The following is a 14,577-nucleotide window of genomic DNA, read 5'->3' on the forward strand; positions in this document are numbered from 1 at the left end:
TGGCAGGCTGCAGTCCATAGCGTTGCACAGGGTTGGACACAACTCAATGACCTAGCAGGCATGCACGCACCCTCCCAGAACTGGCATCACTAATCATTGTCCAAATTTTGTTCTTGGGAACGTTTTATATGGTATGTCCCTTTGGGAGAAATGAATCTCATGAGTGAATGAATACAAAACTGACAATGTGTATTGTTTGCTTAAGCTTTTGCTTCATTTTAGACTTTATAGCTGTGGTTATAGCTCTCCAGTGAATATATTAAGCAAATAATTTCCTAAATTGACATCTCCTTAGGGTTAATTACAAGAGCTAACAATAGCTCTTGTTAAGTATAGTTTTATTGTAACAAATTCAAATACAACAGGAATATGGGAAGTCAGAAGTAAAAATCAGCCTGTCAACTCTTCCACTTTAAACTTCATTCCTCAGAGATAACTGGTTATCAGTTTGGTGCCTTATCTTGATTTCTATAAAAATGCCTATAGCACACACACATGGACTGTAATTACTTAAAAACAAGAAAAGGGATCATATTCATGTTATTACTGGAACGTCTTCTTTTTCCAGTTAACAACTCACAAATAGTTCCCATGCCAGAGATAAAGAGTTCTCTTTCACACTTGAATAGTGTTGATCCTTGACCGGAAGTCTTTCCCATGAAAATGAGTTCAGAGGATGATAAACAGGATCTCTGAACAGACGGCTGTGGCTATTAAGTATGACTCCCATGTTCTTTCATAGTATCCGGGATTTGCTGAAGTTCAAAGAAGAAGTGACAAAGGAGCGAGACCAGCTGTTGTCAGAAGTGGTGAAATTACGAGAGTGCTTAGCTCAGACCATTGAGCAGCAGCAAGAAATGGAGCGGTCCAGGGAAGAGGCAGAGCAGTCCATCATCCAGGTCTGTTCTGGACACGGAGAGAAAGACGAAGAAACATCACCTTCCAGAAGGAGCTTTCGTCCTTCTCCAGTCTCCCTTCCCGTCTTGTTCCTCTCTCTGATTTACCGCCCTGTTCCCCAGATGAAGCATCCATGGTTCTGCTTGTTTCTCTGCTTTGTTTTTGCAAGAGCAGTTTTACTTGAGTCATTCTTCTCAATAGTCTTTGCCTGAGAAGTCACCAAGACAGGGCACTGCTTACATTTCTGGCTCAAGAAGGTGTCCTCTGTGACAGCCAAGATGCCCTGCCTCTGGGGATGGTAGAAGCAGTTCCCTTGGCCTTTCTCCTTTGTGAGGAAGCCACCTAGCTGAATCCTTCCGTACACTTTGCTATAAAGCCAGAGGTCAAATAGATAGTACCCAAGTGCAGACTTCAGGAGAATAACAGGAGACTCCTTGGAGCGTGAGATAAGATAATGACTTTTCATAGAACTTGACCATCATGATAAAACTATACAGTACTCTGTTTAGCAATATCCAGGACTCATGGAAAACACATGTTCATATTTAGGGTAGCTGGCTGCATTTTATTTTGTTTCTGTCGATGGAGAGTTGGATGAATTCTTTCCATGTTTGACCTCCCTAGAACTCTGGGCTTCCATATTTAACTGGACTTTATACCTTTCTTTGTGGATTTGTTCTCACCATCAGGGTATACATTTGTGCCAAGGCTCTGAAAAACAATATGGAATATTCATGAAAAGTTTGAACATTGGGGTTCAAAGATGACTCTCCTACAGGAGAAATACTACTAAAATATCACTGCCCTGAAAATATCCGAGAGAGGGAGAAGCTCAGCTTGTTGCCATTCGTCCTAGAGAGGGGCTCATCTCTTTCCCGCCTGTCCTTTCTATGCCTGTAGTTCCAACAAGAAATCCAGCAACGTCAGAATGAAGCTTCACGGGAGACCCGGAAGAAAGAAAAACTAGAGAAGGAGCTCAGGCAGATTCAGACGGACATGGACAGCAGGCAGACGGAAATCAAGGCGCTGCAGCAGTATGTGCAGAAGAGCAAGGAGGAACTTCAGAGGCTGGAGCAGCAGCTGAAAGAGCAGAAGGTGGGCTGGGCAGGGCTGCGCTGTGGGGCCTGGCCAAAGGTGATTCTTGAACTTCCTCTGGAAAGCAGCAAATCCCTTCACTATGGGTGTTGATGGGTGTTGGTAACACACACGTAGCACTGTGTTTGGTCTTTGAGTGACTTTGATGGTAGAGATGTCCTCCCCTGTCCCATGCCCTCTCCTCCTCCCCCATACTCCAACAGGTTAATCTCTTTTCACCATTTTATGGATGTATAACATAACACATAGAAAACTGTGTAAGTCACAGGTGTACAGCTTGATGAATTTGCTGCCCTTGAACACATCTTGGTCACCTGTATCCAGCCTGGGAGAAACAGCACTGCAGGAGCCTGCTTGTTTTGTGCCCCCTCCCAGTCACTCTCTCCCACAAAGGTCAGTTCTCTTCCGAGTTCCGAGCAGACGTTAGTTTCGCCTGCTTCTGCATGTTACAGAATGGAAATCATACAGGAAGGACTCTTTGGTGCCTAGTGTCTTTCTCCTCATATCGTGTTTGTGAGATTCATTTATGTTATTGCCACAGTTATAGAACCACACTGTCTAATGTGGTAGCTAACCACGTATGGCTATTTACATGTAAATTATTTAAAATCAAATCAAATAAAAAATTCGGTTCCTCAGTCGCACCATTTCAAGTGCTCATAGCAACATGGGACTAGCAGATATGCAGAACAGAGAACATTTAGTTCATTGCAGAAAGTTCTATTGGACAGAGCATTCCAGCCTGTAAATATAACATGATTTATTTTTAACATGCTTATTTTTAAGTTTCAAGTTTGGAAAACCACACACAGTCTTTATACGTTCTAAATATACTTTTCTAACATTTCCTCTCTAGTAGCAGGTTAAGGTAACACAAATACTAATCTATCTTTTCTCATTTCTTAAAGAACAAATTCATGTAATTGAAAAAAGTCATTTCTTGAAAGTATGTTCTTTTCAGAAGTTTCCAAACTATTTTTCAAGCCATCCAGCATTTTTCTACTTAAAAAATTAGATATTAGAGCACATTCATTTGTCAGTTGCTTTATTAATTTTACATAAAGCCAGAAATAAAGTAAATAATATATGATGTGCATATACATGAGAAAAATATGAGGCTTTCTTTGAGCGTGAAAACCTTTCTTTGAGAGGTTTTTGGTCTTCATAAAACAATAGTCAGGACCCATGGAAAAGCTTATTTAGTCCTTATTGATGGGAAGTTGGATAGATTATTTCTGTGTTAAACTTTTGCTTGAATGGAAGTTATTGGAAGAAGTGTTTTCTAAACTATCTTCCCCGCTTTTCCCCTCTTTAACCTTTTTGATATCCCTTCATCTCTCCAGTATTTTCCCAATAGAAATGACCTCCCCAAACATGTGTGTTTATAAATATGTATTTATGAAACCATATCTTCTTAGGATAGTCAGAGTAAGGAAGAGGAAAATCAAACTGATTCTGAAGTCAGGCAGTTATAAATCATTCCACTACTGTTCTACAGTTTTGACTTAAGTTGGATTAAGGAGAATTGTCTCTTGTGTTGGTGTTTAGTGAAAGGTTCTGTTCACAAAAGTATCATAGGCATGTTAATGCAGGATTTGCTTCTGAAGATGTAGCTTCTGAGCCCCATAGCCGATAAAGCCTGCTTGAATCTCTAGCTCATTTGCAATGATTATAGCAATTGTTGCGTTTGCGAAGCCTGCCAAATGGCAAACAGGCATTAAAATATTTATCCACCACCTGTGAACAAGGCTTCCCAAGGCTCCCAGAAAAAAAAAAATTATGCTGTCTGTGTTATTCATTAGAAGGCATCATTTCCCTCAGCCATTTAACAGTCATCATATTTGAGTGCATTTGTGCTTTCACTGGGGAGCGAGAACCATTTCTGCAAAGAAGAAAAAATGGGTGGTTGCCTTGCCTGTCCCAGGAAGTCGGCCTGGCCTCCTGTGTGGGTATGCATCCCCTGTAAAAGCATTAACCAGCTTGTTCTGCATCTTTCAGATACTCAATGAGAGAGCCGCAAAGGAGCTGGAGCAGTTTCAGATGAGAAATGCTAAACTTCAGCAAGAGAACGAACAGCACAGCTTGGTTTGTGAGCAGCTATCCCAAGAAAACCAGCAGAAGGCGTTGGAGCTCAAAGTAAACATGGAGCGACATATCTGCTCCTTTGGCACGCCCTTTTTCGTTCCCTGGTAGTATAAATACAGGTTGATCGATGCTGTTGGGAGCCCTTGGTTGCAGAACCTGCATTAGCGTTGGTCCATCAGAGGCAGGTGTAAGCCTACAGTGATTGCTTTATGCCCAGAAGCAGTTTAATATAATAGCGTCCATTCTTATAACATTGCAAAGCTGATTCTTGGTCATATGATTATGCAGATATTTTCCAAAGCGAGCTCAGATGTTCATCTCTGTAGTTCAGCCTTGCAAGTAACCAGCTGATCAGAGCTAGAAACCATTTACACACGTGAGTGACAAAGAAGTCAGATTATATTTCACTGCTTGTATCGAATGGGAGGGGTGGGGGATGGACTGGTACTGTTTGGTGTCTACTCTTAGGGCTGCAGAATCATGATTTTCACTTCTGCCCAGTGTGAATTTCAAGAATGGTCTCCCTTCATTGAAGAGTGCTTGCAAATCAAGTTTGGATAACCATTTTATACTTGGATACATGTTGTCTGCCTATATGCCTAGCAGAGTGGCTTTATGTTTATTAGCAGTTCTGAAAAATCCATAAACCTTATTCTAGTATTGTTAGAACACTGGGCAATGACTAATCACAAAAATACATTGATTCGAGTAGTAAATCGTAACAGTTTTTGTGTCACAGCCCCTTTTGGGAATCTGATAAAAGCATGTGTGTGCATGCATACACACATACATACATACACACACTTACTAATATTTGTACATCTTATATATTATTTTGCATGAAGTCTTAGAAGTTTACAAACAATTTTCTGAAGTATCACTATGAGGTCTAGATTAATAACTACTGAATTAGAACATTTTATTTTTTAATTGAAAGGGATCTTAGATGAACTAATTTGGATCCCACAGGATCTGAGGCTGAGGAACATTTAAGCAGTCCAGAAAGGCTTGACTCACTGTTCTTTATGAGAATGCTCCAAGTTAAATCAGAAATGAAATGACTACTGAAGGCAAAATATTGTATTAGCCCCTAAGGTGAAATTAAAGTAAAAATACTTAAGTCAATAATTCTCTCCTTTGGTAACGTGCATGGGGCACCTTGAAAGATGAAGTATTTTGTTATCAGATCCTAAACTTCTGGGATTCTGTTTCTAGCAGTGCTCTGAGCATAACATGTCCAGCTAAGTGCAGTCTCTTCATTGTCAAAACTGGGGATAATTGCTACTCTTTATTTGCAGAAAATCAACTAGTTTCTAAGAATGGCAAATTAAAAAAATATTCATAAAGCTTGAAGTCCAGAGACAAGAATGTGGTGCTTTACTTTGCTAGAATTGCCAGTTTGATAACCTTTTGATATCGTGTAGACTTGCTCATTAATGCCACCCTGTCCTCCTGTCCATAGGGACAGTCATAGACTAACGTACTCTGCAGAAGTAGATGTTTTTCTGGAATTCTCTTGGTTTTTTATGATCCAACGGATGTTGACAATTTGATCTCTGGTTCCTCTGCCTTTTCTAAATCCAGCTTGTACATTTGGAAGTTCTCAATTCACATACTATTGAAGCCTAGCTTGAAGGATTTTGGGCATTACTTTACTAGCATGTGAAATGAGTGCAATTGTGCAGTAGTTTGAACATTCTTTGGCATTGCCCCTCTTTGGGATTGAAATGGAAACTGATGTTTTCCAGTCCAGTGGCCACTGCTGAGTTTTCCAAATTTGCTGGCATATTGACTGCAGTACTTTCACAGCATCATCTTTTAGGATTTTAAATAGCTCAACTGGAATTCCATTGTCTCCACTAGCTTTGTTCGTAGTGACCCTTCCTAAGGACCGCTTGACTTCATACTCTAGGCTGTCTGGTTCTAGGTGAGTGATCATACCATCGTGATTATCTTGGTTGTGAAGATCTTTTTTGCGTAGTTCTTCTGTGTATTCTTGCCACCTCTTCTTAATATCTTCTGCTTCTGATAGGTCCACACCATTCCTGTCCTTTATTGTGTCCCTCTTAGCATGAAATATTCCCTTGGTATCTCTAATTTTCTTGAAGTGATCTCTAGTCTTTCCCATTGTATCATTTTTCTCTATTTCTTTGAAATTGTTCACTTAAAAAGACTTTCTTATCCTCCTTACTGTTCTTTGGAATTCTGTATTCAGGGTGTATCTTTCCTTTTCTCCTTTGCCTTTCGTTTCTCTTCTTTTCACAGCTATTTGTAAGGCCTCCTCAGACAACCATTTTGCCTTTTTGCGTTTCTTTTTCTGGGGGATGGTTTTGATCTCCGCCTCCTGTGCTGCGTTACAAACCTCTGTCCATAGTTCTGCAGGCACTCTGTCTATCAGGTCTAATTCTTTGAATCTATTTGTCACTTCCACTGTACAATCATAAGGGATTTGATTTAGATCATACCTGAATGGCCTAGTGGTTTTCCCTACTTTCTTCCATTTAAGTCTGAATTTGCAATAAGGAGTTCATGAGCTGAGCCACAGTCAGCTCCTGGTCTTGTTTTTGCTGACTGCATAGAGCTTCTCTATCTTTGGCTGCAAAGAAGATAATCAATCTGATTTTAGTATTTACCATCTGGTGATGTCCATGTGTAGAGTTGTCTTGTGTTGTTGGAAGAGAGTATTTGCTATGACCAGTGCATTCTCTTGGCAAAACTGTTAGCCTTTGCCCTGCTTCATTCTGTACTCCAAGGCCAAACTTGCCTGTTACTCCAGGTATCTCTTGACTTCCTACTTTTGCATTCCAGTCCCCTATGATGAAAAGGACATCTTTTTATTGGTGTTAGTTCTAGAAGGTCTTGTAGGTCTTCATATAATTGTTCAACTTCAGCTTCTTCGGCATTAGTGGTTGGGGCATAGGCTTGGATTCCTGTGATGTTGAATGGTTTGCTTTGGAAAGGAACTGAGATCATCCTGTCATTTTTGAGACTGCACTCAAGTACTGCATTTTAGACTCTTTTGTTGACTATGAGGGCTACTCCATTTCTTCTAAGGGATTTTTGCCTGCAGTAGTAGATACGATGATCATCTGAATCAAATTGCCAAAATCCATTGAATCATAGAAAAAGCACAAGAACTCCAGAAAAACATCTACTTCTGTTTCATTGATTATGCTAAAGCCTTTGACTATATAGATCACAACAAACTGTGGAAAATCCTTTAAGGCATCTTACCTGCTTCCTGAGAAATCTGTATGCAGATCAAGAAACAACAGTTAGAACCAGACATGGAACAATGGACTGGTTCCAATTGGAAAAGGATTATGTCAAGGCTGTATATTGTCACCCTGCTTATTTAACCTATATGCAGAGTACATCATACAAAATGCCAGGCTGAATGAAGCACAAGCTGGAATCAAGATTGCCAGGAGAAATATCAATAACCTCAGATATGCAGATGACACCACCCTTATGGCAGAAAGTGAAGATGAACTAAAGAGCCTCTTGATGAAGGTTAAAGAGGAGAGTGAAAAAGTTGGCTTAAAACTCAACATTTGAAAAAATGGAGATCATGGCATCCAGTCCCATCACTTCATGGCAATAGATGGGGAAACAATGGAAACAGTGACAGACTATTTTCTTGGGCTCCAAAATCACTGCAGATGGTGACTGCAGCCTTGAAATTAAAAGACGCTTGCTCCTTGGAAGAAAAGCTATGACAGACCTAGACAGTGTATTAAAAAGCAGAGACATTACTTTGCTAACAAAGGTCCATCTAGTCAAAGCTATGGTTTTTCCAGCAGTCATGTAAGGATGTAAGAGCTGGACAATAAAAAAGGCTGAGTGCTGAAGAATTGATGCTTTCAGAGTGTGATGATTTCAGAGTCCTTTGGAGAGCAAGGAGATCAAACCAGTCAATCTTAAAGAAAATCAACCCTGAATACTCATTGGAAGGACTGATACTGATGCTGAAGCTCCAATACTTCACCAAGTATTCACCTGATGTGAAGAGCTGACTCATTGGAAGATACCCTGATGCTGGGAAAGATTGAAGGCAGGAGAAGGGGACGACAGAGGATGAGATGATTGGATGGCATCACTGACTCAAAAGACATGAGTTTGAGCAAACTCTGGGAAACAGTGAAGGACAGGGAAGCCTGGGATGCTGCAGTCCATGAGGTTGCAAAGTGTCAGACATGTCTGAGCTATTGAACAAAGACAAGACTAATGTACTCTGAGGAAGGGGATAGTGACTTTTCTATTGTATGTAGTTGTTCCACAGTGGCAATGTGGATCCAAAAGACCAATATTTTACAGCATGTTAATAACCTACAAGAGAGATCACTTTGTGAGTCTGAAAGTTGGTAATCAATACAACATTTGTACACAAATTTCACACATTTATGATGCATACAGCTCGGCATTCTTATATTATTTGATTCAACGATTCAATGGTATCTTGAGACATCAGGTGTCTTTTTCATTGTTTTTAGCTCATTTAACCATATATTTTATTCAGAGGCTAGAGTTTTTCAATTTCTCTCAAAAACTACACAGTGTGTGTTTTGATTTAATTCCACAAAATAATTCTGCACTGACCTAGAAAGAATGTTCTTCTATTGATTCTGAGTTTACCATCATCCAGTCACCGATCCTTTACTGACCAAGTATCCCTGGTAATCCTCTCTCACTAATTACAGGCCAAAGAGGAAGAAGTCCATCAGATGCGCCTTGACATTGGGAAGCTCAACAAAATCAGAGAACAAATCCATAAGAAATTGCACCAGATTGAAGATCAAAAGGCAGAAGTGGAACAGCACAAGGAAACTCTGAAAAATCAGATCTTGGGACTAGAGAGAGGTAAACCAAGAATCATTTTGTGTTTTGTTTTTATTAGATTATGAGCAATTTCATTGGTGACTTATGTCTTTTGACAACTCCATGCATGTAAGCACCAACCATGCGAAATGAATTCAGTGAGGCAACATTGAAACTAGTAAGTAGATAATATGGAGGAGACATCATTTTGTATACTTTGAACTTTCTTACCTTAAAAAACTCCTCAACGGATTATACTGAGCCCAAAGTATTGCTCAGGATTTGTCAATGAAGTAAGTAACAGCAGGAGACATAAGAGGCACTGGTTTGATCCCTGGGTTGGGAAGATCCCCTGCACGAGCAAACGGCAACACACTTCAGTATTCTTCCCTGGAGAATCCCGTGGACAGAGGACCCTGGCTGGCTATGGTCCATAGGGTCACAAAGAGTCAGACACTACTGAAGTGACTTAGTACACACGTATACTCTTAAGTCTGGGTTCTACATGATCTTTCCTTCAGTTTTCTTTTTCACAGAATATGCAGGAAAAATGAAACTTGAATATTCCCCATGAGCAGTATATGAGACAATAGTGTACCCAGAATCAGCAAGACAAAAATAAATGGCTTCCAGCTCCTTTCCTCTTACCATATGGCAAATCCCTATTCTACCCAACTATCACTTTGACCTGTGGAAGGAAAATTTAAGTGCCACAGGATGCCAGGTAGTATGGAAACATCGTTAAGGATACAGACTCTGAAGTCAGGTGTGCCTCAGTTCAGATCCCACCTCCTCCTCATTTAGCTTTTGGGGATGAAATGGCTAATATCGAAAGGACAGTGCCTAGCACGTAGTAAGTGCTTACTAAATGTCATCTATTATTATCCAGATATGTTACTGCTTATAAAAGTAATAAGAGAATTCTATCCCCTCCTGAAAAAGAATATAATTTAAAATATGGTATATACTAGTTAAATATGGTGTGATAGAAACAGCTCAGAGACTCGGAGACAGAGGGATTGGGATTGGACTTCTGACTGCACCAGAAAATGTGAGGCAGGAACACCTCACTGAACTCAGCCATAACTCACTGACTGAGATGACATACCCAGAAGCATAAACATGTACATCGCCTCCCTAAAAGTTAAGTAAAATCTAGATCTCTAGATAAGATTGTTAGAAATATTCGTCACTAAAGTCTTTGAGAAGTGCCAATATATTTCCATCTAAGACATCGGAAACGCTCTTTTACTGAGGCACAGTTGCAGTTGATATTGATCATTTCTCCATTTATGCACTCATTCAATAAATTGAGTCCAGACTGTGTGCAGGCATTATGTCAGGCATTGGGTGCCTGGAGCTTCCTGCCCTCAGGATGCTTACAGTGCACCATGAGTTTAGAATCTAGTATCTTCAATGACAGATACACACACGCAAAGGTAGAACTGGCAGAGCACATTTTGTGATTGGCTTAGTGAATTTCAAAAGCATTCCCATATTAACATTTCTGTATTTTTGCAGGCAATAGTTTTAAGCTGCCTGCAGAAAAAATTCCTCCATTAAGTATTGACCCCAATTCTTCATTCTTGAATCATGTTTAAAGAAGTCATCGTGCTCTCTCTTCTGGTTATTTTGTAGCTCTCGTTAGCATCGTTATTTCTTCTTAGGGAGCACTCCCTTTTGATGTGCCCTATCAGACGGTGGCATTGCACATAATGGTTAGGAGCACGAGGCCCCCATAGGTTATGATTTCCTGCCACAAAATCCAAGAAGCGAACTGAAAAATTGCTAGAACTAATAGGAGTTCAACAAGGTGGCAGGTTATAAAAGAAATATATAGATATCAATGGCTTTCTTTCCTACAAAGAATCAGTTACAATGTATGATGGAAGACCCGCCTTTCACAATAGCAACTAAAGTAATAAAATATCTATGAATAAAGTTACCAAAATATCTGTAAGACCTATATATATAAAACACTACAGAATTCTTTTGAGGGGTATAAAGGAAGACTTGAAAAATGGACCAATACACCAAGTTCCTGGATGAGAAAACTCAATATGGTATAGATATAAATCTGTCCAAATTAATCTGCACACTTAATATTTCCAATAAAAATTTCAGAGAGTTATGTTGCTTGGGACTTCAAAACTGATTCTAGGGTTCCTCCAGAAGAATAAACAGGTGACAATAGCCATAAAATTCTGGAAAAGAAGAGTGAGAAGGGAGCGTTAGCCTTTACCGGGTGTTTGAATGTATTATAAAGCTTTAGTAATCAAATAGTTTAGTGAAAATGTGTGAATAAACAGATCAATGGAAAGGATTGGAAAGGCTACAAAAAGACCCGTGATTATCACCTGAGATAAAGGTGGTGTTTCATACTGGTGTGCAGTATGGATTATTAAGAAAATGATAGTATGACAATAAACTACTGTTTGGGAAAAAAGTTAAGGTCAAATGTAGGAACAGTAAAGCCAAGATGGAGAGATTTAATGAAATTAAAACTATTTGTTGTTGTTTTTTAGCGACAAAAGACTCTATTGCTGTTTAGTTGCTAAGTTGTGCCCAACTCTTTTGTGACTCCATGGATTGTAGCCTGCGAGGCTCCTCTGTCCATGGGACTTCTCAGGCAAGAATACTGGAGTGGGTTGCCATTTCCTTCTCCAAGGGATCCTCTCGACCCAGGGATTGAACCCGTGTCTCCTGCACTGGCGGTAGATTCTTTACCGCTGAGCCACCAGAGAAGCCCCCACAGGCTCTGTATAAGAAGACAAATTGACTAAAATATTGTCAAAGAGTTAGTATCGTCATTATTAATGTATATAAGGTGCTCTTTCAAATTCACAGAAAGGTAAATAATTCATGAGAAAAATGGGCAGAGGGCTAGTGTGGGCAATTTGAAAAACAGAAAACAAATAATTGATCATGAAACATGAGAAAGTAGTCGACCTCACTACCAATCAAAGATATGTGAATTAAATATAGACATACTGGTTTAGGAAAAGCTATCAGGTTGTCAAAGATCAAGGAGAATGGTAATAGCAGTTCTAGTTTGGGTGTGGATTTAAACTGCTATTAATTTTTGGAGAGAAATTCGGCAGCTGGAGAAAGTTCAGTTCAGTTCAGTTCAGTCGCTCAGTCGTGTCCGACTCTTTGCGATCCCATGAATAGCAGCACACCAGGCCTCCCTGTCCATCACCATCTCCCGGAGTTCACTCAGACTCACGTCCATCAAGTCCGTGATGCCATCCAGCCATCACATCCTTTGTCGTCCCCTTCTCCTCCTGCCCCCAATCCCTCCTAGCATCAGAGTCTTTTCCAATGAGTCAACTCTTGAGGTGGAGCTTCAGCTTTAGTATCATTCCTTCCAAAGAAATCCCAGGGTTGATCTCCTTCAGAATGGACTGGTTAGATCTCCTTTCAGTCCAAGGGACTCTCAAGAGTCTTCTCCAACACCACAGTTCAAAAGCATCAATTCTTTGGCGCTCAGCCTTCTTCACAGTCCAACTCTCACATCCATACATGACCACAGGAAAAACCATAGCCTTGTCTAGACGGACCTTAGTCGGCAAAGTAATGTCTCTCTGCTTTTGAATATACTATCTAGGTTGGTCATAATTTTTCTTCCAAGGAGTAAGCGTCTTTTAATTTGATGGCTGCAATCACCATCTGCAGTGATTTTGGAGCCCCCCAAAATAAAGTCTGACACTGTTTCCACTATTTCCCCATCTATTTCCCATGAAGTGATGGGACTGAATGCCATGATCTTCGTTTTCTTAATGTTGAGCTTTAAGCCAACTTTTTTGCTCTCCTCTTTCACTTTCATCAAGAAGCTGGAGAAAAAGGTCTTTAAAAAGAAAATCACTTTTGATTCAAGGACTTCCTCTCCTAGATGACCAAATGAGCAGGAACTTTCATAAGATTATTGCTTATAATTGCAAAACAAAAAATAAAAAGAAGCAATTTAAATGTTAAGATAAGAATTGGCTTAATAAACATTTTTATACAGTGAAATATGAAGTCTTTAAACGTGCTGATGTAGATACACATTTATATTATAGAGAGGTATTTATTTATACTGGTTAGTTATAAAAGCAAGTTATAAGACTGTATGTGTGTTATGGCTCCATCTTGGTGCATGTGGTGTATAAATATATTTATATACACACATGTATTTGCATAGGAAAATGTCAGGAAAGAGACACATCAAAATCTTAAGTAGATTCTGATTTTTTAAAATAAATTTGTTTATTTTATTTGAAGGATAATTCCTTTACAGTATTGTGTCGTGTTGGTTTCTGCCAAATATTAACATGAATATTAACAGGTATACATATGCCCCCTCCTAGATTCTGATTTTTTTAAAAAATTTTCCCTTTAGTTTATTTTTTGGAATTGTTTATTTTCCAATTTCTTCCTGTGTTTCTAATTACTTGTATAATAAAAAATATTTCAGGAGAGCAAGGGCTTTTGGGGCTTCCCTAGCATCAAAGTGATAAAGAATCTGCCTGCCAGTGAAGGAGACATGGGCTTGATCCCTGGGTCAGGAAGATCCCCTGGAGAAGGAAGTGGCAAACTATTCCAGTATTCTTGCCTGGGAAATCCTATGTCTGGAGGAGCCTGGAGGGCTACAGTCCATGGGGTCACAAAAGAGTCAGACACAACTTAAAAGGACTAAATAACTAGGACTTTTTGGAGTCAGAAAGACCAAACTCCCAACCTTAGCCCTGTCACCTCTTGGGTGCAGACCCTTGGTGTATGGGTCTCTAAGCCTCAGTTTCCATCTCTTTAGTGGGATGGGAAGACTTACCTCACTGAGTTATAATGAAGATCACGTACCACTCAACAGAAAGCAGTTTTATAGCTACAGATAAATATATAAAGCAGTTTTCATGTCACTTTGGCAGATTCTTTCTTGGCAGGCTCTCTTTATATTTATTATTGTTTTTCTCTCTGGTGATTTAGAGGTGGAGGCCTCAAAGAAACAAGCAGAACTTGATAAGAAAGCAATGGATGAGCTTCTGAGAGAAAGGGACATATTGAATAAGGTGCGTTTGTTACAGTAACACTGGTGAATAAATGTCTTTCTTTAGTGCTATAATATCTGCCTATAACCGGTTGCAGGGGAAAGAAAACTCTGAGCCAAACAAAAGTAGATTAGAACTAATAATAGTGCTCCATTGTCCTCTACGCAGCTGTCCATATCCACGTTCACTGGCTGTGAACTGAAACCACAGTATCACCTGTGAGCACAAAGGCACTTTGAAAAATTATCGTATAAACTAGCAGGGGATTGTGGAGAGTCTTGTGGTTTCTGTTCCTATTGCTGGTGTCTTATTTGGCATCTAAGCAGTTGACCAAGATTTCTGATTTTAATATCTATAATTTGCAACTTTGTGCCAATCTAGAAAATATAAGTGAGTTCTAATTAACTTTTAGGTGTTTAAAGGATGGCCAGTTGGCCATACCAAGAGTCTCTAACCTTTCCCTATCTTTTCCAGAGTGTTGGAGGGCTTGGTTTCTGCTTCTGGTGCTTATACCTCCTAATCTTTGAGCCCAATATGGTCCAAAGCTGAGGGAGAGGCTGGAGGGAGCGTGAAGCTTACAGACCCCGCCCCCAGCCCCCTTTCCTCTCTTAGCCCCTTCCAGAGGATTACCTCCATTGACAGTCACTCTGAGGAG

At 39.8% G+C, this 14,577-nt stretch overlaps 1 protein-coding gene across 1 annotated transcript in view; it reads left to right on the forward strand.

The window, feature by feature from the left end:
• The window catches only part of CFAP58 (cilia and flagella associated protein 58), a 116,018-nt gene that overhangs the window by 13,596 nt on the left and 87,845 nt on the right, over nucleotides 1-14,577 (forward strand). Inside the window, exons 4-8 of the mRNA XM_004020330.6 lie at nucleotides 743-899; nucleotides 1,798-1,992; nucleotides 3,991-4,128; nucleotides 8,778-8,937; nucleotides 13,861-13,943. Coding sequence (XP_004020379.2) covers nucleotides 743-899; nucleotides 1,798-1,992; nucleotides 3,991-4,128; nucleotides 8,778-8,937; nucleotides 13,861-13,943 — 733 coding nt within the window. The remainder of the gene's footprint in view (nucleotides 1-742; nucleotides 900-1,797; nucleotides 1,993-3,990; nucleotides 4,129-8,777; nucleotides 8,938-13,860; nucleotides 13,944-14,577) is intronic.

Source organism: Ovis aries, chromosome 22 (assembly GCF_016772045.2).
Source record: "Ovis aries strain OAR_USU_Benz2616 breed Rambouillet chromosome 22, ARS-UI_Ramb_v3.0, whole genome shotgun sequence".
In the NCBI taxonomy this organism is placed as follows: domain Eukaryota; kingdom Metazoa; phylum Chordata; class Mammalia; order Artiodactyla; family Bovidae; genus Ovis; species Ovis aries.